Consider the following 25,671-nt stretch of genomic DNA (forward strand, 5'->3'; position numbering starts at 1 on the left):
AGCATAGGAGGTTGGTGGAACATTGATTGGTAGAACGGGCTCATGGTAATGGCTGGAGCAGAATAAGTGGAATGTTATCAAATACATCAAACACATGGTTTCCATGTGTTTGATGCCATTCCATTCCCACTGTTTCAAACAGTATTATGAGCCGTCCTCCCCTCCCCTGGTTCATAGCAATAGTATCAGCTGTACTGCAGGGATAGAACATAAGTCACAGAAAATAGAGGTTGTGATGTCAGCTGCAGAGAAGTATTTGGGGATACGAGATTTGACTGCAGAGGAGTTATAAGGTGTGTTGAGTGGTGGGGTCCCGTCCTTCCAGTCCATTGGCCTGGTGTAGGACCAGATAGGGTTAAAGTAGTAGTGGAATAGGGGTGTGTTTTAATGAATGTAGGATTCGAGGGTAGAGACATTTAACGTTTTTTTTTCCCTTTCCCCTTTTTTCGTAGCGCAAAGTATAATGGGTTTATACCCCAGTCTAGTTGGTGAAGGTACTTGTAACATACTGTATACTGGATGCCAAACGCTGTAAAACATAATCAAAGAAGAAGACTTGTGCATGAGGACGGCCTGCGCATTACCGCCATCTGCAGTGCTTGACCAGTAATGCGACTGAATATGGACGGAACTCGACGATACAGGCGGCCAGTTCAAGTGGAGCGGCGGCAAAACAACAACAGATGCTGAACAACTTCTACAAGTTACATTGCACTGGAGGTTAGTATTGGATTAGGATAGTACACATGGTACACATTAAGTTATGTTTCGTGTTTTGTTAGTGGTTAAGGTTGTCGTGGGTCGAGGGAGGTTTGCTGTTTCTATGTAGTGTGTCGATTTGTTGTTAGCATGACTACAGTACGTAAGCTAGCTAACGTTAGTTGCATAGTTTTGAACACTTTTTTAAAAGTTATGTTGCACATGTCTTTATGTGTAACATTCGGATGAGGTTGTTGGTAAGTTGCCGGGCTACATTAGCTATCCATCCTATCTAGAAAACCCTTATTTGATAACGTTAGTAGCTAACGTCTTAACCATAAACTGGCAAGCGAACGTTTAGCTACACTAGAACCACAATCTTAACAATAAGACATATTTGCTAGAACAGTGCAGTAGCTAGGTAACGTTACTACTAGCACATATAACGTTAAATACATACCTTAAGTGCACTGGCATAAAGCCCCATTTTGCCATTTCAACACCCTGCCACTTTGTTTGGTCAACTGAAGGATGTGGCTGTAGAAATGTAACCACTGAAATTGTGCATGAATGAAACTGTAGCTATTTATTTTGCTATTCTAGGCGATGGCAGATGGAGAGCTGTGTCTCATAGATAAGAGCATATCAAGGTAATCACACCTTCATCTTCCAGTAAAATCTTCACCTGGAACTTCTGTATGAAGTAATCAATGGAATTGTCTCATCATGTCACCCTCTGTGTAGTTTGCTGGAGGTCCCATTGAGTGCCAATGTCACATCCCTCAATCTGCATTGTAACCGTATTCTGAAAGTAGAGGGCTTGACCACTGCTTGGCATCTCCGACACTTGGATCTGTCGTCCAATCATATCTCTCGCATCGAGGGTCTCAACTCTCTAGCCTCACTGAGAACCTTAAACTTGTCCTGCAACTTGATCACTAAGGTCGAAGGTGAGCCCTGGTCAAACACAGAAAAGTGTTGTTCAGTTCGTTTTTATTTTTGTCACACACATTCGGAATTGGGCCACCCTGCCGTTTTTGCGTGTAAGATGTTAATTTCTCTTTTTCAGGATTGAATGGACTTGTTAACCTGATAAGATTAAACCTGGCCTATAATCAGATAAGTGACCTCACAGGTAAGTTTCAGTTTATACTTACATGCACAGTGTGCTGCCTACTGACCACAACATTCATGAACAGGGATGGGCAACACTGTACTAGAGTTGCCCGTCCCTGCTCGTGATGATCACACATGGCCAAGTTTTCCGTAACATAAATTTACTATCACATGAGGGTGATACTCATTGGTTGTAATACCCAGGTTTGTTGTACCTTCACGGGGCGGAGTACAAACTGAGACACCTCCATCTCCATAGCAACCGCTTGGACAGCATCAACCAGCTGCTGCAGTGCATGCTGGGACTGGAGAATCTGAGTGATGTCACCCTAAGTGTGGAGGGAGCAGGCAATTCAGTCTGCAGCTTACCAGGTGAGTGGTGATGAAAATGGAGTGCTGTTGCAGTGCTATTTGAGCTAAACAATTCCTGGGTAGCCATACTAAACCTCCATTCTGAGTGAAAATTCAGTTTGTAGTATGTTGTATGTAGTATGTCCATGAAAAACCAAAATGTTGCAGTTTCTTGAGATTTAGCCAGAGATACAGAGCCTTCAGAAAATACTCACACCCTTTTACTTTTTCCACATTTTGTTGTGTTACAGCCTGCATTTAAAATGGATTAAATTGAGATTGTATGTCACTGAACTACACTCAATACCCCATAATGTCAAAGTGTAATTTTGCCTGATAATTCTTTTTTAAATTTTTTATTTTTTTAACTGGAAAGCTGAAATGTCTTGAGTCAATAAATATTCAATCCTCTTTGTTATTACAAGCCTAAATAAGAGTCCAAATGTGCTTAGCAAAATGCATAATAAATAGCATTGACTCATTCCCTGTTCGATAATAGTGGTTAACATGATTTTTGTAATGACTACCCCATCTCTGTACCCCACGCATCAAATTATCTGAAAGGTTCCTTAATCTAATAGTGAATTTCAAGAACAGATTCAAACAAAAAGACCAGAGAGGTTGCCAATGCCTCGCAAAGAAGGGCACCTGGATAAGTAGATGATTAAGAAGGAAAGAAAGCAGGCGCTGAATATCCCTTTGAACATGGTGAAGTTATTAGGCTTTGGATGGTGTATCAATACACCCAGTCACTACAAAGATACAGGCGTCCTTCCTAACTCAGTTGCTGGGGACGAAGGAAACTGCTCAGGGATTTCACCATGAGGCCAATGGGTGATTTTAAAACGGTTACAGAGTTTAAAGGGATACTTTGGGATGCTAGCAGATACCCATAGACTTCCAGTCATTGCGCTAACGCTAGTTAGTGTTGGCTCTCGAAACTACCTTTAACCTCCTTTATACTAGACACAGAGACATAAAAATATAATAGCCAAAATCCTGAAATATCCCTTTTTAATGGTTGTGATATGAGAACTGAGGATGGATCAACAGCATTGTAGTTCCTCCACAATACTAACCTAAAATAATAAAGTGAAAAGAAAGAAGCCTATACAGAATACAAATTTTTCAGAACATCCATCCTTTTTTTCAACAAGAAACTAAAGTAATACTGCAAAAAATGTGACAAAAACTTTTTTGTCCTAAATACAAAGTGCTGTGTTTGGGGGAAATCCAACGCAACACATCACTAAGTACCACTCTTCATATTTTGTAGCATGGTGGTGGCGACATCATGTTATGGGTATGCTTGTCATCGACAAGGACTAAGGAGTTTTTTACGATGAAAAGAAACGGAATACAGCTATAAGCACAGGCAAAATACTATAGGAAAACCTGGTTCAGTCTGCTTTCCAACAGACACTAGGAGACAAATTCACCTTTCAGCAGGACAACAACCTAAAAGCCAAATATACAACCTAAAAGCCAAATATACACTGGAGTTGCTCACCAACACGACATTGAATATTCCTGAGTGGCCTAGTTACTGGTTTTACTTAAATCTATGGCAAGACTTGAAAATTGTTGTCCTCTAATGATCAACATTCAACTTGACAGCTTGAAGAATTGTAAAAATAATAATCGTCAAATATTGTACAATCCAGGTGTGAAAAGTATGAGACTTTTCAGAGACTCATAGCTGTAATCACCGCCAAAGGTGATTGACTCGGGTGTGAATACTTATGTAAATTAAATATTTCATTTTTAATACATTTGCAAAAATGTAAAAAAAACATGTTTTCGCTTTGTCCTTATGGGGTACTGTGTGTAGATGGGTGACAGAAATTCAGTCTGAAACACAACAAAATTAGGAATAAGTCAAGGGGTATGAATACTTTCTGAAGGCACTGTAGGTCATGTAAAGTAAGTATTTTGGACATCTATTTGGCATATTCCAACTCAATGACTCCTGTGTTCCCTGCTGCAGGTTACAGAGAGATGGTGCTCCAGTCCTTACCCCAGGTCTCCAGCCTGGATGGGGTGGACCGGCTGGGGAACCCTGCTCCTCTGGGGGAGGACAGCCCCATCGACATCCCCGGCCTGGAGGATTATGTGGACTTCTTGCTCTCCTCAGACACCAGTGCCAACGAACTGGTAAACATTAATCACAACCAAATAATATTCTATATAAAGTATGCCAAAAGGGTTGTACCACATCTTTAAACTGATGTGTGTTTATATCACCCTCTATGTCAGTGATGGGCAACCCCTTTTGTAGGCCCGCGGATCAATTTCCCGGATCAATTTTTTTCAGAAGGTGCATTATTTAAAATTTGGTTGTGCATCAGCAGTTTTTCTCTTGTTATGTCAGTTACTGACAGTCACTCAATTAGCCCATGCCAGCTAACATTTTTGGGAGGGGTAAGTTAGCTGGACGCGAGACTATCTAAAGTTGTAGTAACCATGGTCAAATTACCGACCGGGGGGCCCCATTGATTTTGTTAGTCACTCACTCAGATATCATATTAAAAACTGCAAACCTTTCTCTCCACCCTATGGTAAAATGTGTAGTATTGCATGAAATTAGCTGTTGAACTGCAAATGTTTCTCTATGCCCCATGGCAAAAATAGAAGGATTGCAATAAATTTGTTATAAAATTGCTAAATTGACAAGCAATTTATAAGCAGTGTATATTAATACTTTTTGTAATTTGAATTAGTTTAAGTGTCACTTTGAAATGTTTTTCTCTATCTGGCACATGGCATGTTTCTCTGGGTGTATTATTACATATTACACCTATTGAATGTTGTAAAACTAATATCTCAACGTAAGACGTCCCCACAGGCCAGGGTTAACGGCTCTCCCACCACTTCCCGTATTGACGAGGTGCTGACGCAGTTCCGCCAGCGGGCAGGGGGCCCAGTGGGGGCCCAAGACCCAGTCAGACGGCCCCAGGTTTCACAGCCAGGTTGGGCTACAGTGGGCAGCTATAGTACAGCAGTAGACCCAAACAATGAACAACGCATCCAGAAACTGGAGCACCAGGTGTCCCGACTGTTCCAACAGGTGAGACTGGATGGGGCGGTCTAAAGACGCCTGACTGATGCTGATCAGCACCTGTGTGAAGACTGTTGCTGTATAAACATCACATACACTGAGTGTACAAAACATGACAGACTGACCAGGTGAATCCAGATGAAAGCTATGATCCCTTATTGATGTCTCCTGTTAAATTCAAATCAATCAGTGTAGATGAAGGTGAAGGGATGGTTAAATTAAGGTTAAAGAAGGATTTTTAAGCCTTGAGTCAATTGTGCCCTTGAGGGTGAATGGGCAAGACAAAAGATTGAAGTGCCTTTTGAATGGGGTATGGTAGTAGGTGCCAGGCGCCCCGGATTGAGTGTGTCAATAACTGCAAAGCTGCTGGGTTTTCACACTCAACAGTTCCCCGTGTGTATCAAGAATGGTCAACCACCCAAAGGACATTCAGCCAACTTTACACAACTGTGGGAAGCATTGTAGTCAACATGGGTCAGCATTCCTGTGGAACACTTTCGACACTTTGTAGACTCAGTATTAGGAAGGTGTTCTTAATGTTTTGTACACTGTGTCTAACACATCACGCATACAATTAAATTATGGCCCAGTTTTATAGTAGTACTATACAGTGGTGTAGTGCTCTCTACACTCTAGAGTATTTGAGTTGTATACTACAAAGTAGTGTAGTAGTATTGCATATGGTTTATCCACCTGCATCACTGATGAAGCGCCTAACCTGGTCGCCAGACTCCTGCAGGGGAGGTCTCCAGCAGCTCCACCCCCTTTGTGAAGGTACGGAGGCCCAAGAGGGACATAGACAACACGTCAGAGAGTGAGTGTGACAGCGGGAAGGAGAACCGGGGGCGTCGCTCCAGGATCCCAACTCGGCACAGGGGTAGCAACAATACTGCAGTGAAGAGGACCATCAAGCAGCCCACCAAGGCCAAACAACAAGACAGGTAACAGACACTGCCTCTCTGCTGGCAAGTTTCTTATTTGAAAATTTCACACCTGTCATGATCTCCACACATGACGCAGTGACATTGACACTGTGGTTATGCTTCATCCGATTCTTATCATACATACTCAGTTTGATTCATTTTAGTGAACCTAATCAATCATAGTTGACACATTTTCATACTCATTCTGAAACCTATAAAGCGCGACCCTTATTGACACTGCTTTGCTTTGACTTTTTATGTGTAGTGATCAAGAGAGAAGCAAAGGGAAAAGTTCAAAGTGTTCAGTTGTCCCTGGGAGGAAGTCAGGCGTCCATCAGGCCTTTGGGGGTGCCGACTCAGTAGGACCCGTCAGGAAGACCCCCAGCAGCACCAAACAAGCAGTGGAGGAGACCTATAGGGTACGGACCATAGACCACAGTTCTCATATACCGTATTTGTGTACATCAGAGTTGTAGTGTTAAAAAAAAAAATGGTGGGTAAACGCTGATCACCATTCGCGGTGAGTAAAGTAATGCTCCCTATACTTTAATGCTGGGTTCCCTAGCTGGTTTTATTTGGGCCCCTAAGTTTTCTGAGCAACATTTTTTTGGGAGTATTTTTATTTGATTTTATTCTTGGACATAAAAGACTGTAAAAACACCAGGAAATCAGCTCCAAGTGATGTTAATTTAAGAAATCTGTTTCCAAGTATTCCCATGTGTAGTAGAGACACTTGATCTTTAACAAATGTAAGCAAGGTTATAATTTGTAATCATGTTCCGGCCCCTGAACGTCCACTCAAGGAAAAAATGGTCCCGCGGCTGAATCTAGTTGATGATCCCTGCTTTAATGCATTTTTCTGCAAAAGGATGGTAAATGCTTGTACAGTAACAAAAAAAAGAAGTGTAAACTGCGTTTACGTGCGTTTAACGTCCTCTACACCACTGCTGTACATATCGTCGTTGAACTTAACAAGTTCGGCTGTCATATCATGCATAGATTCCCTGTCTAATTGAATATATCAACTTAGTGATTTTGTAAACTACTACTGATACTATGAAAGTGCGTGCATAATTAGTGTGTCACATTGAACTTTGTGCGTGTGTTTGCGTGCCTCCCTAGGCGATCGTGGAGGAGCGTGATCAGGAGAGAGAGAGGCGGTGGAAGGCTGAGCAGGCTGTGAGGAAGCTGACCGAGCAGATGAAGACCTTGCAGACCCAGGCCAGCCAGGAGAAAGACCTACAGAGCATGGCCCTGCACACCACCGACAGGTTAGAGTAGTTTACTGTATACAGTACATGCACACAAACACAGAAATTGCTTATGCTCTTGTCACAAAAAGTTAAAATCTCTGCTAAATTCCCACACACTTTACTTCCGTTATCTCATGCTTCCTGTAGGTTTTTAATACAAGCTAAAGTCGGACCTTGTGTCTCACTCCCCTATCTCTCTTTCAACCTCCCAGACTGAAGGAGCTGTTGTTGAAGGAGCGTTCGGAGCGCTCTGGTCTGCAGGCTCGCGTGGAGGAGCTGGAGGAGAGGTGTCAGAGCTCCGCGCTGCAGCTGGAGCAGGTCCTGCAGCGGGAGGAGCAACACAAGAGGGCGCTGCGCAGCCTGGAGGACAGCACGTCCCATAGTGAAGCACGGAAGGCCCGCCGGCAGGCTGAGGAGGTAGAGCTACTGCTGCTTCATAACCCTTCATACTTCATGGATATAGTAGAGCTTCCATAGGTAGCACTGGGATGAAACGTTGCAACGTGGTCAGGAAAAATTCCAAGCCCTTGTGCTGCAACATAGTAATATTACCCGTACTGAGTAGGGTATGACCTTTCAGATGAAGAGGAGCCAGGAGCTGGAGAACAAGGCGTCGGCCCTGATGAGAGAGCTTGAGATCCAGCGAGCTTCGCTCCGACAGCATAAAGACAAGCTACGGCAGCTCCACGAACTGCTGGCCTCCAGGGAACAAGTGCACAGGTACAGTTGAATTCGGGAGTTTACATACACTTAGGGGTCATTAACCTCTCTGGGCCAGTGGGACACTTGCGTCCCACCTACTCAACAGCCAGTGGAATCCCGTGGCGCGATATTCAAATACCTTACAAATGCTATTATTTCAATTTCTCAAACATATTACTATTTTACACCATTTTAAAGACAAGACTCTCGTTAATCTAACCACACTGTCCGATTTCAAAAAGGCTTTACAACGAAAGCAAAACATTAGATTATGTCAGCAGAGTACCCAGCCAGAAATAATCAGACACCCATTTTTCAAGCTAGCATATAATGTCACATAAACCCAAACCACAGCTAAATGCAGCACTAACCTTTGATCTTCATCAGATGACACTCCTAGGACATTATGTTATACAATACATGCATGTTTTGTTCAATCAAGTTCATATTTATATCAAAAACCAGCTTTTTACATTAGCATGTGACTAGCATTCCCACCGAACACTTCCGGTGAATTTACTAAATTACTCACGATAAACGTTCACAAAAAACATAACAATTATTTTAGAATTATAGATACAGAACTCCTTTATGCAATCGCGGTGTCCGATTTTAAAATAGCTTTTCGGTGAAAGCACATTTTGCAATATTCTGAGTAGATAGCCCGGCCATCACGGGCTAGCTATTTTGACACCCACCAAGTGTGGTACTCACCAAACTCAGATTTACTATTAGAAAAATTGGATTACCTTTGCTGTTCTTCGTCAGAATGCACTCCCAGGACTTCTACTTCAATAACAAATGTTGGTTTGGTTCCAAATAATCCATAGTTATATCCAAACAGCGGCGTTTTGTTCGTGCGTTCAAGACACTATCCGAAGGGTAAAGAAGGGTGACGGGCCCGACGCGTTTCGTGACAAAAAAATTCTAAATATTCCATTACCGTACTTCGAAGCATGTCAAACGCTGTTTAAAATAAATTGTTATGCGATTTTTCCCGTAAAAAAGCGATAATATTCCGACCGGGAAACCCTGTTTTCGTTCAAAGACGAAAAAATAAAAACATGGTGTCTGCTCGTACACGCGCCCCAGTCTCATTGTTCTCAGATCGACCACTATCCAAATGCGCTACTGTTTTCAGCCATGGCCTGCAAAGTCACCATTCGACGTTCTGGCGCCTTCTGAGAGCCTATTGGAGCGTTAGAAAATGTCACGTTATGCCAGAGATCCCCTGTTTTGGATAGAGATGATCAAGAAGGCCAAGAAATAGTCAGAGAGAGCGCTTCCTGTTTGGAATCTTCTCAGGTTTTGGCCTGCCAAATTAGTTCTGTTATACTCACAGACACCATTCAAACAGTTTTAGAAACTTTAGGGTGTTTTCCAAATCTACTAATACTATGCATATCTTAGTTACTGGGCAGGAGTAGTAACCAGATTAAATCGGGTACGTTTTTTATCCGGCCGTGCAAATACTGCCCCCTATCCCCAACAGGTTAAAACTTGTTTTTCAACCACTCCACAAATTTCTTGTTAACAAACTATAGTTTTGGCAAGTCGTTTAGGACATCTACTTTGTGCATGACACAAGTAATTTTTCCAACAATTGTTTACAGACAAATTATTTCACTTATAATTCACTGTATTACAATTCCAGTGGGTCAGATGTTTACATACAGTAAATTGACTGTGTCTTTAAACAGCTTGGAAAATTCCAGAAAATGATGTCATGGCTTTAGAAGCTTCTGATAGGCTAATTGACATAATTTGAGTCAATTGGAGGTGTACCTGTGGATGTATTTCAAGGCCTACCTTCAAACTCAGTGCCTCTTTTCTTGACATAATGGGAAAATCAAAAGAAATCAGGCAAGACCTCAGAAAATAATTGTAGACCTCCAGAACTCTGGTTCGTCCTTGGGAGCAATTTCCAAATACCTGAAGGTACCACGTTCATCTGCACAAACAATAGTACGCAAGTATAAACACCATGGGACCACACAGCTGTCATACCGCTCAGGAAGGAGACGCCTTCTGTCTCCTAGAGATTAACGTACTTTGGTGCGAAAAGTGCAAATCAATCCCAGAACAACAGCAAAGGACCTTGTGAAGATGCTGGAGGAAATGGGTACAAAAGTGTCTATATTCACAGTAAAACGAGTCCTATATCGACATAACCTGAAAGGCTGCTCAGCAAGAAGCCACTGCTCCAAAACCGCCATTAAAAAAAAGCCAGACTACGGTTTGCAACTGCACGTGGGGACAAAGATTGTACTTTTTGGAGAAATGTCCTCTGGTCTGATGAAACAAAAATAGAACTGTTTGGCCATAATGACCATCGTTATGTTTGGAGGAAAAAGGGGGAGGCTTGCAAGCCGACGAACACTATCCCAACTGTGAAGCACGGGGGTGGCAGCATCATGTTGTGGGGGTGCTTTGCTGCAGGAGGGACTGGTGCACTTCACAAAATAGAATGCATCATATGGAGGACAATTTTGTGGATATATTGAAGCAACATCTCAAGACATCAATCAGTAAGTTAAAGCTTGGTTGCAAATGGGTCTTCCAAATGGACAATGACCCCAAGAATACTTCCAAAGTTGTGGCAAAATGGCTTAAGGACAACAAAGTCAAGGTATTGGAGTGGCCATCACAAAGCCCTGACCTCAATCCTATAGAAAATTTGTGGGCAGAACTGAAAAAGCGTGTGCGAGCAAGAAGGCCTACAAACCTGACTCAGTTACACCAGCTCTGTCAGGAGGAATGGGCCAAAATTCACCCAACTTATTGTGGGAAGCTTGTGGGAGGCTACCCGAAACATTTGACCCAATTTAAAGGCAATGCTACCAAATACTAATTGAGTGCATGTGAACTTCTGACCCACTGTGAATGTGATGAAAGAAATAAAAGGTGAAATAATTCTCTATTATTCTGACATTTCACATTCTTAAACAAAGTGGTGATCCCTACTGACCTAAGACAGGGAATTTTTACTAAGATTAAATGTCAGGAATTGGGAAAAACTGAGTTTAAATGTATTTGGCTAAGCGTTTCTTCACCGTTTTCACTCGGTTTCAAAATATTTTCTCCCTATTGAACATGACCCAGATCTCATTAATTTAGTCAGTCAGTCAGTGAGTGTCTTAACGGTGTCATCCTGTTTCACAGGAAAGAGCTGGAGGGTCGGTTGGTGCCAGGCGGGGCAGAGTTCCGGGAGTTGGTGGCCAGGGAGGTGGCTGGTGTGGAGCAGAGACACGCCCAGAGCGGTGCTGGGTTGGAGGACAGATTGGCCCTGGCCACACAGCAGTACACTGCCCTGGAGGACGAGTTCCGTATGGCCCTCACCATCGAGGCTACTCGCTTCACTGAGGTCTGAACACTGAACTAGAGAACATCAAATAAAACCGCTTATTTATTATTTAACTTACACTAGCATAAAAAGACAGCTGGAGCAAGGACACCTTTTGACCTGTTCTAGATATTTATGTAGTGTATTTGTGAGTATTGTGATAACGTTCACACTTTGGTTCAGTAGGTATTAAATGTCCCCTACATCGCTAACTCAGTTCTCTAACTTTAACCTTCTACTAAATGAGCTTGAAGAAAACACATATTGCTGGTCAGATTGAGACAAACAGGGAATGCACAGTAGTGGACTTTCATAAAAATGATCAATTAAGACGATAGGACTAAAGAGAGCCTTTGACTAAAGAAATTGATGATGAGATGAATATGAAACTTTTTGATAGGAACAACTAAAAGGTTTATGCCTGTGTCCTCCGTACGTAGGTGGAGCAGGGCTGTGCCCGGCTGAGTGCTGAGCTGTCGGAGGTGAAGGCTGCCCTGGCTCAGACCCAACAGAGAGAGAGACAGGCGGGGGGTCTGGTGCAGGAGCTCACCGCCATGGTCAAGGAGCAGAAGAGCCGCATCACAGAGCTCAGCAAAGCCAAGCGAGACGCCGTCACTGAGCTCAAGGTACAACACCACGACCGGGGCTCTTCAGCATTTTGCTTATAGCTATCAAATTATTTCGTATCTGCAGTACCTGGTAGTGATGGGGGAAAAAATGTATATAGATGCATATTGTAATATTATTTTGGACAATATTATATCAATACTTTGACTCAAACAATCGATTTGTAAAAAAAATATATATATATATTACTGCTCAAAACAATAAAGGGAACACTAAAATAACACATCCTAGATCTGAATGAATGAAAATCTTATTAAATACTTTTTTCTTTACATAGTTGAATGTGCTGACAACAAAATCACACAAAAATAATCAATGGAAATCCAATTTATCAACCCATGGAGGTCTGGATTTGGAGTCACACTCAAAATTAAAGTGGAAAACCACACTTCAGGCTGATCCAACTTTGATGTAATGTTCTTAAAACAAGTCAAAATGAGGTTCAGTAGTGTGTGTGGCCTCCACGTGCCTGTATGACCTCCCTACAACGCCTGGGCATGCTCCTGATGAGGTGGCGGATGGTCTCCTGAGGGATCTCCTCCCAGACCTGGACTAAAGCATCCGCCAACTCCTGGACAGTCTGTGGTGCAACGTGGCATTGGTGGATGGAGCGAGACATGATGTGCTCAATTGGATTCAGGTCTGGGGAACGGGCGGGCCAGTCCATAGCATCAATGCCTTCCTCTTGCAGGAGCTGCTGACACACTCCAGCCACATGAGGTCTAGCATTGTCTTGCATTAGGAGGAACCCAGGGCCAACCGCACCAGCATATGGTCTCACAAGGGGTCTGAGGATCTCATCTCGGTACCTAATGGCAGTCAGGCTACCTCTGGCGAGCACATGGAGGGCTGTGCGGCCCCCCAAAGAAATGCCACCCCACACCATGACTGACCCACCACCAAACCGGTCATGCTGGATGATGTTGCAGGCAGCAGAATGTTCTCCACGGCGTCTCCAGACTCTGTCACGTCTGTCACGTGCTCAGTGTGAACCTGCTTCATCTGTGAAGAGCACAGGGCACCAGTGGCGAATTTGCCAATCTTGGTGTTCTCTGGCAAATGCAAAACGTCCTGCACGGTGTTGGGCTGTAAGCACAACCCCCACCTGTGGACATCGGGCCCTCATTCCACCCTCATGGAGTCTGTTTCTGACCGTTTGAGCAGACACATGCACATTTGTGGCCTGCTGGAAGTCATTTTGCAGGGCTCTGGCAGTGCTCCTCCTGCTCCTCCTTGCACAAAGGCGGAGGTAGCGGTCCTGCTGCTGGGTTGTTGCCCTCCTCCACGTCTCCTGATGTACTGGCCTGTCTCCTGGTAGCGCCTCCATGCTCTGAACACTACGCTGACAGACACAGCAAACCTTCTTGCCACAGCTCGCATTGATGTGCCATCCTGAATGAGCTGCACTACATGAGCCACTTGTGTGGGTTGTAGACTCAGTCTCATGCTACCACTAGAGTGAAAGCACCGCCAGCATTCAAAAGTGACCAAAACATCAGCCAGGAAACATAACAACTGAGAAGTGGTCTGTGGTCACCACCTGCCGAACCACTCCTTTATTGGGGGTGTCTTGCTAATTGCCTATAATTTCCACCTGTTGTCTATTCCATTTGCACAACAGCATGTGAAATGTATTGTCAATCAGTGTTGCTTCCTAAGTGGACAGTTTGATTTCACAGAAGTGTGATTGACTTGGCGTTACATTGTGTTGTTTAAGTGTTCCCTTTATTTTTTTGAGCAGTGTGTGTGTGTATATATATATAAACTTTAGACAGGTACTATATATATATATTTATATTTATATATATATTAGTACCTGTCTAAAGTTTGGACACACCACCTCATTCAAGGGTTTTTCTTTATTTTTGCTATTTTATACATTCTAAAATAATAAACTGAACGATTGAGCAGCTTGCTTAGTTCAAATTCAGACTAATTTATTCGAGTTGCGAGGCAATTTCGCAATAGGAAGTGCTTGTGTTTCCCAATCGCCTGCTGCAATAGGCTGGGGGTCATAATTGAAATCACTGAATTAAATATTAATAACGTACAATACCAGTCAAAAGTTTGGACACACCTACTCATTCCAGGGTTTTTATTTTATTTTTACTATTTTCTACATTGTAGAATAATAAAGACATCTAAACTGAAATAACACATATGGAATCATGTAGTAACCAAAAAAGTGTTAAAACAAATCAAAATATATTTGAGACTCTTCAAAGTAGCCACCTTTTGCATTGATGACAGCTTTGAACACTCTTGGAATTCACTCAACAAGCTTCATGAGGTAGTCACCTGGAATGCATTTCAATTAACAGGTGTGCCTTGTTAATTTGTGCATAGCAAGAACAGCTCAAATAAGCAAAGAGAAACGACAGCCCATCATTATTTTACGACATGAAAGTCAGTCAGTCTGGAAAATTCAAGAACTTTGAAAGTTTCTTCAAGTGCAGTCGCAAAAACTATCAAGCGCTATGATGAAATTGGCTCTCATGAGGACCGCCACAGGAAAGGAAGACCCAGAGTTACATCTGCTGCAGAGGATAGGTTCATTAGAGTTAACAGCCTCAGAAATTACAGCCCAAATCATTTCTTCAGAGTTCAAGTAACAGACATCTCAACATCAACTGTTCAGAGGAGACTGTGAATCAGGCTTTCATGGTCAAATTGCTGCAAAGAAACCACTACTATAGGACAACAATAAGAAGACTTGCTTGGGCCAAGAAACACGAGCAGTGGACATTAGACCGGTGGAAATCTATCCTTTGGTCTGATGAGTCCAAATTTGAGATTTATGGTTCCAATCGCCGTGTCTTTGTGAGACGCTGAACGGATGATCTCCACATGTGGTTCCCACTGTGAAGCATGGAGGAGGTGGTGTGGGGGTGCTTTGCTGGTGACCCTGTCTGTGATTTATTGAGAATTCAAGGCATACTTAACCAGCATGGCTACCACAGCATTCTGCAGCGATACGCCATCTCATCTGGTTTGGGTTTAGTGGGACTATCATTTGTTTTTCAACTGGACAATGACCCAAAACACACCTCCAAGCTGTGTAAGGGCTATTTGACCGAGGAGAGTGATGGAGTTCTGCATCAGATGGCCTGGCATCCACAATCACCCGACCTCAACCCAATTGACATGGTTTGGGATGAGTTGGACCGCAGAATGAAGGAAAAGCAGCCAACAAGTGCTCAGCATATGTAGAAGCTCCTTCAAGACTGTTGGAAAAGCATTCCTCGTGAAGCTGGGTGAGAGAATGCCAAGAGTGTGCAAAGCTGTCATCAAGTGTAGCTACTTTGAAGAACCTTAAATATTAAATATATTTTGATTTGTTTAACACTTTTGGTTACTACATGTTTCCATATGTGTTATTTCGTGGTTTTGATGTCTACACTATTATTCTACAATGAAAAACATACTAAAAATAAAGAGGTGTGTCTAAACTTTTGACTGGTAGTCTGTGTGTGTATCTATAGCTAGCTTGTCAGCTGACCTGCCCCCAAACTCTGATGTTTTTCATCATATCGCTTTTATTTCCGCAATTGATCAAAACTAATTTTCTCATGCTCTCTCGTCTCTCTGCAGCAGACATAGTGAGCAATATGTTTGGAACATCAAATCGCAGTATCGAATCGCAATACATAATAGAATCGTGAGAATCACAATACATATCGTATCGGCACCTAAGTATCGTGATAATATCGTATTGTGAAGTCCCTGGCAATTCCCAGCCCTAGTACCTGGAGTTTAAGACTAAGGGACGTGCCTATAAGGTAGTGTGAATGGGTTATGGGCTAAGGGGGTAGGTGTTGATTGTTTCCGTGGTGTCTGTGTCCCGTCAGGGCCGTGTGCGGTCTCTGGAGGCGGGGGCGGAGGAGGACAGGCGTCTGCAGCTGCAGCTGGAGCTGGTGAAGAAGGACAAGGCCAGGCTGCTGTCCCAGCTCACTGCCCAGGAGTCGGTTATAGACGGCCTCAGAGCTGAGAGGAGGATCTGGGGACAGGAGCTGGCTCAACAAGGTATGCTAACACCGTGGAAATAGAATTACTTAGTTACTATTATTAAAGAAATAAGGCACGAGGGGGTGTGGTATAAGGCCAAAATACCACAGCTAAGGGTTATTCTTATGCAACACAGAGTGCCTGGATACAGCCCTTAGTCGTGGTGTATTGGCCATACACCACAAACCCCTGAGGGTGCTTTATTGCTATAATAAAATGGTTACAAACATAATTAGAGGAGTACAAAGAAATGTTTTGTCATACCCGTGATATATACCACAGCTTTCAGCCAATCACCATTCAGTGCTCGAAACACCCCGTTTATAATGGTAATTATATTTCTATGGTACACTATATATACAAAGTATGTGGACTCCGCTTCAAATTAGTGGATTGGGCTATTTCAGCCACACCTGTTGCAAAAAAAAAATTGAGCACACAGCCATGCAATCTCCATAGACAAACACTGGCAGTAGAATGGCCTTACTGAAGAGCTTAGCGACTTTCAACGTGGCACCGTCATAGGATGCCACCTTTCCAACAAGTCAGTTCGTAAAATTTCCAGTCAACTGGAAGTGCTGTTTTTATGAAGTGGAAATGTCTAGGAGCAACAACGGCTTAGACGCGGAGTGGTAGGCCACACAAGCTCACAGAACGGGACCGCGGACTGCTGAAGCAGGTAGCGGGTAAAAATCGTCTGTCCTCGGTTGCAACACTCACTACCTAGTTCCAAACTGCCTCTGGAAGTAACGTCGGGAGCTTCCTAAAATGGGTTTCCAATGCCGATCAGCCACACACAAGCCTAAGATCACGATGCGCAATGCCAAGCGTCGGCTGGAAGGGTGTAAAGCTCACCGCAATTGGACTCTGGAGCAGTGCTTCACCATCTGGCAGTCCGACGGACAAATCTGGGTGTAGGTGGATGCCAGGAGAACACTACCTGCCCAACTGCATAGTGCCAGCTGTGCAGTTTGGAGGAGGAATAATGGTCTGGGCTGTTTTTTTTTTTTTTTTAAATGTAATGGTTCCAATGAAGGGAAATCTTAACGCTACAGCATACAATGACATTCTAGATGATTCTGTGCTTCCAAGTTTGTGGCAACCGTTTGGGGAAGGCCCTTTCCTGTTTCAGCATGACAATGCCCCCGTGCACTAAGCGAGGTCCATACATAAATGGTTTGTCGAGATCGGTGTGGAAGAACTTGACTGGCCTGCACAGAGCCCTGACCTCAACCCCATTGAACACCACCTTTGGGACGAATTGGAACGCAGACTGCGAGCCAGGCCTAATCTCCCTACGTCAGTGCCCCGACCTCACTGATGCTCTTGTGGCTGAATGGAAGCAAGTCCCCTCAGCAATGTTCCAACATCTAGTGGAAAGCCTTCCCAGAATAGTGGAGGCTGTTATAGCAGAAAATTGGGACGAACTCCTTATCAATGGCCATGATTGATTGTCTGACGAGCATTTGGTCATGTAGTGTATATACACCCTTTACAGTGATTTCAATCTCAAATCTAGGCTAACCGGTTGCAGTTCACCTTTTTGTAGTTGCTATCCTCGTCCGTCTAGTGGCTGTTTGAACGCTCCACCAGGTCAATAAATACTGAATTCAACATTTCTCTTGAGTGACCTTTATTGACACTCGTCTTGTGTTTGAACCCCCCCCCCAAAAAAAAAACATATGCATAGGCGCGTCTCTGTCCCAGGATAGGGGTCGTCTGGAGGCGAGGATTGAGGTGTTGGCTGCTGAACTGGAGAGTCAGAAGAAACAGAACGAGCGAGACAACGACGCCCTGAGGATCAAAGTCAAGGTCATCGATGACCAGACAGAGACCATTCGCAAACTCAAAGAGGTACTCAAAACACTTCCAAGGCCAGACAACCGCTTGTTGATTTCCCATTGGGCCAGGTGTGAATGTTCTGGGTGCCTAAACCTACCCAACCACTTACCGTGTGTGTGTGTGTGTGTGTGTGTGTGTGTGTATATATATATATATATATATTAGTAATTTCTCATTTCTCAGACGCTCCTATCCAGTGCGACTTACAGTTAGTGCATTCATCTTAAGATGGCTAGGTGGGACAACCACATCACAGGCATAGGAATTACATTTTTCCTCAACGTAGCTATCAGTAAAGTCAAAGCTAGAAGGGGGGGGGGGGTTGATTAAGTGTTCTTTTTTTTGTTTATTATTATTTTTTTGGGGGGGGGGTCAAGATGAGGAGTATTTTATATACTCTTTGAAGAGGTAGGGTTTCAGATGTTTTCAGAAGATGGGCAGGGGTGCCAGGACAGAGAAGAGCTTGGACTGGGCTGAGCGGGAGGGCCAAGAGACCTGAGGTGGCAGAACGGAGTGCTGAGCATAGTTTGAGCCTAGTCTGAAGGTACAACGGGATTGGCCGTCCACTGTTGATGGCGCGTCAGCAGGCAATAATGGAACGCACCATCAGATTATCAATGCTGCATTGACATGTAATAACCCATGTTGTACTCAAATCATTTTAAAAACCCAATGGTGTCGTTTACTACCTCGACCAGTGCAGTCACAACCGTATTGGAGGGTTTTAAAGGTACTGTTTTGAATTTTAAAAGGATGTTAGCTGGTGGGCTACAGTCTACACTGTTAAGGATCATCTGGATCAAGGTCCGGGTTAATTACAGCCAATTTAAAGAGGCAATCTGCAGTACAAATAAGAGGGTCACCCCAGCACTGTTTTGGTAAACTGCTGAGGGATGGGGCTGGAGAAATGTAACCACTTTCAAATTCATAGACTGCCATGGATGCAGGGACTGAACATCCATGAGATAAAAGTTATTGTTTTAACCATGTTTTGAGGCTATACAGTGTTTGTTTACAGTTACGTTGTTTAGAAAACAATGGCGTAAAACAAGCTTTATATTTTGGCTTCTGATTGGGTACAAAAGTTTAACTAAGCGTATGAGGCATTTATAAGTTACATTCTTCTGAGTCAATTAATATGTACACTACATCACCAAAAGTATGTGGACAAAAGGCTTCCCAGAAGAGTGGAGGCTGTTTATAGCAGCAAAGGGGGAACCAACTCTACATTAATGCCCATGAATTTGGAATGAGATGTTCGACGAGCAGGTGTCCACATACTTTTGGTCATGTTGTGTATCATTAATTTTAAAGTATAAAAATGGATGTACCAATTGCAGATTGCCCTTTTAAAGACTCAGGAACTATCCCCACTTGGATATGTGTGTGTATAATGGTTAGTGTTGGTTGGGAGAAGTTCTTTGACCAGCTTCGTAGGTATGGGGTCAAGTTGGCAGGTGGTAGGCTTGGAGCACATTATACATTTAGCCATGTCATTGTAGGCCTGGGGTGAATGGCTATACTAGGAGCAGGAGTAAGGACAGTATATCCTTATCATTAAGGGAAGGTCAAATCTCCCAACCCCCAGTTTCCCTCCACTGAATACCACCCATACAGTTGAAGTCGGAAGTTTACATATACCTTAGCCAAATACATTTGAAATCAGTTTTTCACAATTCCTGACATTTAATTCTAGCAACAATTCCCTGTCTTAGGTCAGTTAGGATCACCTCTTTATTTTAAGAATGTGAAATGTCAGGATAATAGTAGCGAGAATTATTTATTTCAGCTTTTATTTCTTTCATCACATTCCCAGTGGGTCATAAGTTTACATACACTCAATTAGTATTTGGTAGCATTGCCTTTAAAATTGTTTAACTTGGGTCAAAGGTTTCGGGTAGCCTTCCACAAGCTTCCCGCAATAAGTTGGGTGAATTTTGGCCCATTCCTCCTGACAGAGCTGGTGTAACTGAGTCAGGTTTGTAGGCCTCCTTGCTCGCACACGCTTTTTCAGTTCTGCCCACAAATTTTCTATAGGATTGAGGTCAGGGCTTTGTGATGGCCACTCCAATACCTTGACTCTGTTGTCCTTAAGCCATTTTGCCACAACTTTGGAAGTATGCTTGGGGTCATTGTCCATTTGGAAGACCCATTTGCAACCAAGCTTTAACTTCCTGACTGATGTCTTGAGATGTTGCCTCAATATATCCACATCATTTTTCTTCCTCTTGATGCCATCTATTTTGTGAAGTGCACCAGTCCCTACTGCAGCAAAGCACCCCCCACAACATGATGCTGCCACCCCCGTGCTTTACGGTTGGGATGGTGTTCTTTGGCTTGCAAGCCTCCCCCTTTTTCCTCCAAACATAACGATGGTCATTATGGCCAAGCAGTTCTATTTTTGTTTATCAGACCAGAGGACATTTCTCAAAAAAGTACGATCTTTGTTTCGATGTGCAGTTGCAAACTGTAGTCTGGCTTTTTTTATGGCGGTTTTGGAGCAGTGGCTTCTTCCTTGCTGAGCAGCCTTTCAGGTTATGTCGATTTAAAGGACTCGTTTTACTGTGGATATAGATACTTTTGTACCCGTTTCCTCCAGCATCTTCACAAAGTCCTTTGCTGTTGTTCTGGGATTGATTTGCACTATTCGCACCAAAGTACGTTCATCTCTAGGAGACAGAAGGCGTCTCCTTCCTGAGCGGTATGGCGGCTGCGTGGTTCCATGGTGTTTATACTTGCGTACTATTGTTTGTACAGATGAACGTGGTACCTTGGCTGATTTCTTTAGATTTTTCTTATGATGTCAAGCAAAGAGGCACTGAGTTTGAAGGTAGGCCTTGAAATACATCCACAGGTACACCTCCAATTGACTCAAATTATGTTAGTTTGCCTATCAGAAGCTTCTAAAGCCATGACATCATTTTCTGGAATTTTCAAAGCTGTTTAAGAGGACAGTCAACTTAGTGTATGTAAACTTTTGACCCACTAGAATTGTGATACAGGGAAATAATCTGTCTGTAAACAATTGTTGGAAAAATGACTTATGTCATGCACAAAGTAGATGTCCTAACCGACTTGCCAAAACTAGTTTATTAACAAGAAATTTGTGGAGTGGTTGAAAAACGAGTTTTAATGACTGCAACCTAAGTGTATGTAAATTTCCGACTTCAACTGTATATAATTACAGACATACAATTCACAGCAAGGACATGTTCATCAATCAAATGGAAACCTGACAGTAAATGATAGCAATATTGTTCCCATTTTGTTCAGTAAATGCCTTGATATAATTTTGGCTCAATATATGATAAGCATTTGTAGTGTTCCCATCGCATAAGGAAGAGTAAGAAACCACTGAATATGCTGTAATTATTGATATCATTTTAGAGACTGTGGCCACTGGAAAGGTGTGCTTAGGCCAAGTCTCCCTCTTCCAGCTCTAGTCACTACATTGGATACATTCTCCCTGCCTCTGACTATTATACTGATGTACCATCATTATACACGGGTCATTCTTGAACAAGGAAATGTGCACTGGTTCTGAAGTAGTAGACTCCTCTCAATGGTGCAGTGAAGACACCTGCATCAGAGGAAAAGCAGGGACAAAGCACTCTCATAGCACACAGGATAACACTATAGTTTTACCTATGCTTTGTGGAAAGTAGCTTTTTTTTCTGTGGAAACAAATGGTTACTTTGGAGGTGACTACAACTATTTGAATACAAATCCCCAAAAATGACTACTTTTTTCAACTATTTGAATACAGATCTGAGAAAGCAACTGCTTCATTTTTACAATTTGAATACAGATCTCAGGAAGTGACTACTTTTCTGAAACTATTGGATTGGCCGCCTTCAGCTAATGGCGGGCTGTATCTGAAACTGCATGTTGAAGATATGAATAGAGAACACACGTTCTACTATACTATTCCAATCTATCTGACAGAAATGTATTGTGTAGATCAAACATGACTATCAGACCATTTTGTAAATGTCCATTCTCCTGAATGGCCATTGCCCCAGGTGTTCATAATCAAGTCTAACCAATGATATTTTGTACAGATAAGTATACATAAGTTATGACGATCAACTACTGTATGACTTTCAACATGGCACTGAAAAGGTTGAAAGCTACAATTCATTTTATGATACTGGAAAATACTGCAGACAGCTAATTTAATGCTTAGAAAAAGCAACTTCATACCTTTTTGTCCATCTGAGAGTAATTGTTCTTGTTTCAAACAGACACTATACCATCTTTAATGGGATAGTTTACTAGAATTCAACACATCAGTGGTGTTGGTTGTACATCACTTTACCTGCGTTCTCGGTCTCCAGTTTTTCCACCTTGTTCTTGTGGAACTGCACCTCATTCTTAGTGACACAGCTCCACTCTCTGATCCACCACTTCTCCATTCAGTTCATCCACATGGCTCTCACTGGCTGTCAGTCTGGCCTGTATGTTACTCAACTCCACTTTCTGTGCCACCACCATGTCCCTTAGCTCCTTCAGCTCAGTCCAGATGTCAGGTTGATTGTTCATCATCACCTTCCCGACTCTCCCCCGTCACCTAGACCCTGTTGAGTGATGTAATTCTCTCTGACCCCTGCGCTCTCTCCCTGAGCCCATGCCCCAGACAAACAGAAAAACACCAGCAGAACTACAGCACTCCTCATTCTGAAACAATGACTCTCCAGAACTAATGTAGTCTATTAGGCTCAGGCCCATTCTGTGTATATGTACACTGGTGTTATTGAACCAGTACATGGGAACTTTAACTGGTGTCATTGGTGGAACATTTTCACAACATTGCCAAGGAATATGTGTGATGTAACAGAACACAGGTTGAGATTATTTCATGCCATATCTTTCGAATATGAGTTGTTTCAAGGACATGGTATAAATCAAACCTGTTACTCTGTTTTTAAAGTCTCTCCTCCATAAGGGTTGCTTATAGAAAATAAAAATCAGACCTTGATCAAATACATACGTCAAGTACTTGAGGTGCACTTGATTTCAGCGCTATTGGCATTTCTCTCTGTCAGCACTCTTTCGCTTTCTCTCTCTCTCTCCACCCTCCCTCTCTCTCCCTCAGGGCCTACAAGAGCGTGACGAGCAGGGCCGGAGGCAGCGTGAGGAGAGCCTGCAGGCCCAGCGGCGCCTGCAGCAGCAGCTGGAGGAGTCGTCAGCCACATCGCAGGACCTGAGAGACACGGTGCAGCAGCTCAGTCTCCGCAAGGAGCAGCTCAAGCAACAGCTGGAGGACAAGGAGATGGAGCTGGACGAGGTCAAGGCCGCCTTCAGGTAGCTCACAACACACACAGACAAATACACTCGCACAGCACACTGCACTGAATTAACTTGAGCTCCACATGTTACTCATACATTTCCATAAATCATGCATTGATGTAAATGGGAGATTTGAATGAAACATTTTGTACAAATGTGGATCTCAAATTGTGATTTTACCCATTATAACATCATTCTGAGGACCACAGTCGTGATGTCCACAATCCTGCCAATCCTGCCATGCTGATCTGACACTGACACATCCTCAATTCTTTTAATGTATGCACAATGTCCCCACTACATTCCTTCATACATACTGCTATGTTCTCCCCTGCAGTGTGTCCAATGAGAAGTGGCAGGACAAGGCTGACCTGCTGACCCGGCTGGAGAGCCAGGTGAAACGCATGAAGGAGGGCTTCGACTCGAAAGAGAGCCTGCTGCTGGAGGAGAGAGACAAGGCCTCACAGGCGCACAAGTACGCTGACTAACACACCTTCAATAGGACAACATATAGGGCTTCCTATCTAATCCAGCCGTGTATCATTATAGTAATATGATTATAATATGGTCATTAGCAGATGCTTTTATCAAAAGTGACCTATGGTAAATACATAGATGCATTCATTTAATTATATGTGGCCCATATGTATGAGGGAATGAAACAGAAGTCGAGCTCCAATGACCAACTGAGCCACCGGAACCATATAAGAGATGAGAATATAAGACATTGGTTGAAGAGCTGCAAGCCTGCAACGGTGGTCTAGGTCAGAGTAATGACAACAGTGTATCTGTGTTTGTGGTTTCCCCTCCAGAGCGGTGATAGAGAAGCTACACAGTATGGACGATGCATTCCGGCGACAGCTGGAGTCGCTGCAGGCATCCCATCAGACCGAGCTCCTACGGCTGGCCAATGACAAGCAGAAACAGATTGAACAGTCCAATCAGAAGGTAGCTTACGCTAATGGTTACCACAGTCACTACACTGACCTGCTCAGTCGCATACTAAGGAATGAATGAATGAATGCTAACTTGAGATCCATGCACGTAACTTGAAATTCCTTGCACATCTCCTAATGCATTATTTATGCAAATAGCTCAGATGTATGACCGTGTGTGTTTTACTCAGGTGTATAATGCATTCGTTATTGGGGTGTGTTTAATAGTGGAATGTGTGTGTTATTGACTCAGGTATTTCAGGTGGAGGAGGAGATGCGTCAGCTCCTGGAGGAGACTGAAACTGAGAAGAAAACAATGGAGGAGAAGATGAGACGTCTCACCAGCGTATTGAAAGACTTCTAAGTACAGCTTATGGTGTATATCATCTACCTATAGAGTCACCTGTGTTTCTACTTGGACGTTACACTGATGAGGTGACAGCATTTGTTGATGTGAATTATTTGCAAAACGTGAATGTTAAGTTGTTCTGACAGTCAAACTTTTTTAGGGGTGGACAGGTTTTGGACTTTTGTGGTTAGGCCAGTAAGTTGTAAATTAGCCCAACCGGCCGCCAGAGGGCACTATTATTCCTTTTATGTCGTGTGTCATCTGCGTCCGACTTTGTGCCCAGCCGGCTATAGACAAGTTGGTTGTTTAGCAACAAAACTGACGTGTGCGCAACTGTGAGGAGAAACAGACGAGGTTGGCTTAGATTGTTAACATGTCAACTATATTTATTCTCCAATGTTTATTGAAAACATAAATACATTTGCACAATGAGCATTTGTTGTCTCTCCTACATTGTTAGTTGTTGGTTAGCTAGCTAACGAATTTTAGCTATTAGCATCAGTCAAAACGACTCAAAACAAGAAATGGTATCAAGAACAAGATGAAACTAGCTGAAAAGAGTCACTTACAATTCCCCTCGTGGCAGTTTCTTGTCATTGTTGGTAGCTATCTGGCCATCTAGAATCACAACTCAGACTTCTGTCCCATTGAAGCTTACGTATCGTTTTCGTGACGTTGTCAGCTAACCCATCTATAGACTCCTGTCCCCCGGCGACTGGCTCATACATAAAGCATCCTCCATTCCGGATGCAAATGTGTTGGTTTCCTCCTTAACTCGATTGGCGGGCCAGCCCCCCAAAAAAGGGAAAATATCCGTACTGTCTTAATAAAACAAAAAATTTCCCCGCCATTTTTCTAATAACGTCCGGATGTTGCACACCGTGATTCAGTGCATCAGTCTGTTGTTAACTCATGGCTGAACAACATCCGGAAGTTGTCCGAAAATGGTGGGGGAAAATTGTGTTTTGTTACGAGTGTGCATATTTTCCCAATTTTTTATTTAGGCCGGTGGGCCATTAATTCAATCGAGTTAAGGAGGAGTACAACATCAGGAAGAACTACGCCCTCTAGGGCACTAGTTTGAAATGTAATACATTTACATGTTGTGTAAATATTTGACTTAAGTTATCAAATATGTGTATATTTTTATCATGCTAAATAAAAGCAGTTTTATTCCGC

General features: G+C 43.1%; 1 protein-coding gene across 3 annotated transcripts; it reads left to right on the forward strand.

Annotated features, from left to right (window-relative positions):
• The first annotated feature begins 446 nt into the window (after positions 1 to 446).
• On the forward strand, positions 447 to 25,671 carry lrrcc1 (leucine rich repeat and coiled-coil centrosomal protein 1). 3 transcript variants are annotated; one of them, XM_014139755.2, is made up of 20 exons: positions 447 to 720; positions 1,303 to 1,349; positions 1,444 to 1,649; positions 1,769 to 1,834; positions 2,020 to 2,187; positions 4,154 to 4,320; positions 5,000 to 5,233; positions 5,954 to 6,165; positions 6,413 to 6,566; positions 7,270 to 7,418; positions 7,613 to 7,817; positions 7,981 to 8,120; positions 11,265 to 11,466; positions 11,886 to 12,071; positions 15,921 to 16,095; positions 17,768 to 17,931; positions 23,015 to 23,223; positions 23,546 to 23,683; positions 24,021 to 24,156; positions 24,397 to 25,671. In XM_014139755.2, exons 2-20 carry the CDS (start codon positions 1,306 to 1,308, stop codon positions 24,505 to 24,507), a joined length of 3,066 nt encoding a protein of 1,021 aa, XP_013995230.2. In that variant the 5' UTR covers positions 447 to 720; positions 1,303 to 1,305; the 3' UTR covers positions 24,508 to 25,671. The 3 variants fall into 3 exon arrangements, with proteins under 3 accessions (XP_013995230.2, XP_013995232.2, XP_013995233.2); XM_014139757.2 differs by having other exon boundaries at positions 5,012 to 5,233; XM_014139758.2 differs by lacking the exons at positions 447 to 720; positions 1,303 to 1,349 and having other exon boundaries at positions 1,634 to 1,649; positions 2,075 to 2,187.

This window comes from Salmo salar, chromosome ssa14, assembly GCF_905237065.1.
Source record: "Salmo salar chromosome ssa14, Ssal_v3.1, whole genome shotgun sequence".
NCBI lineage: Eukaryota > Metazoa > Chordata > Actinopteri > Salmoniformes > Salmonidae > Salmo > Salmo salar.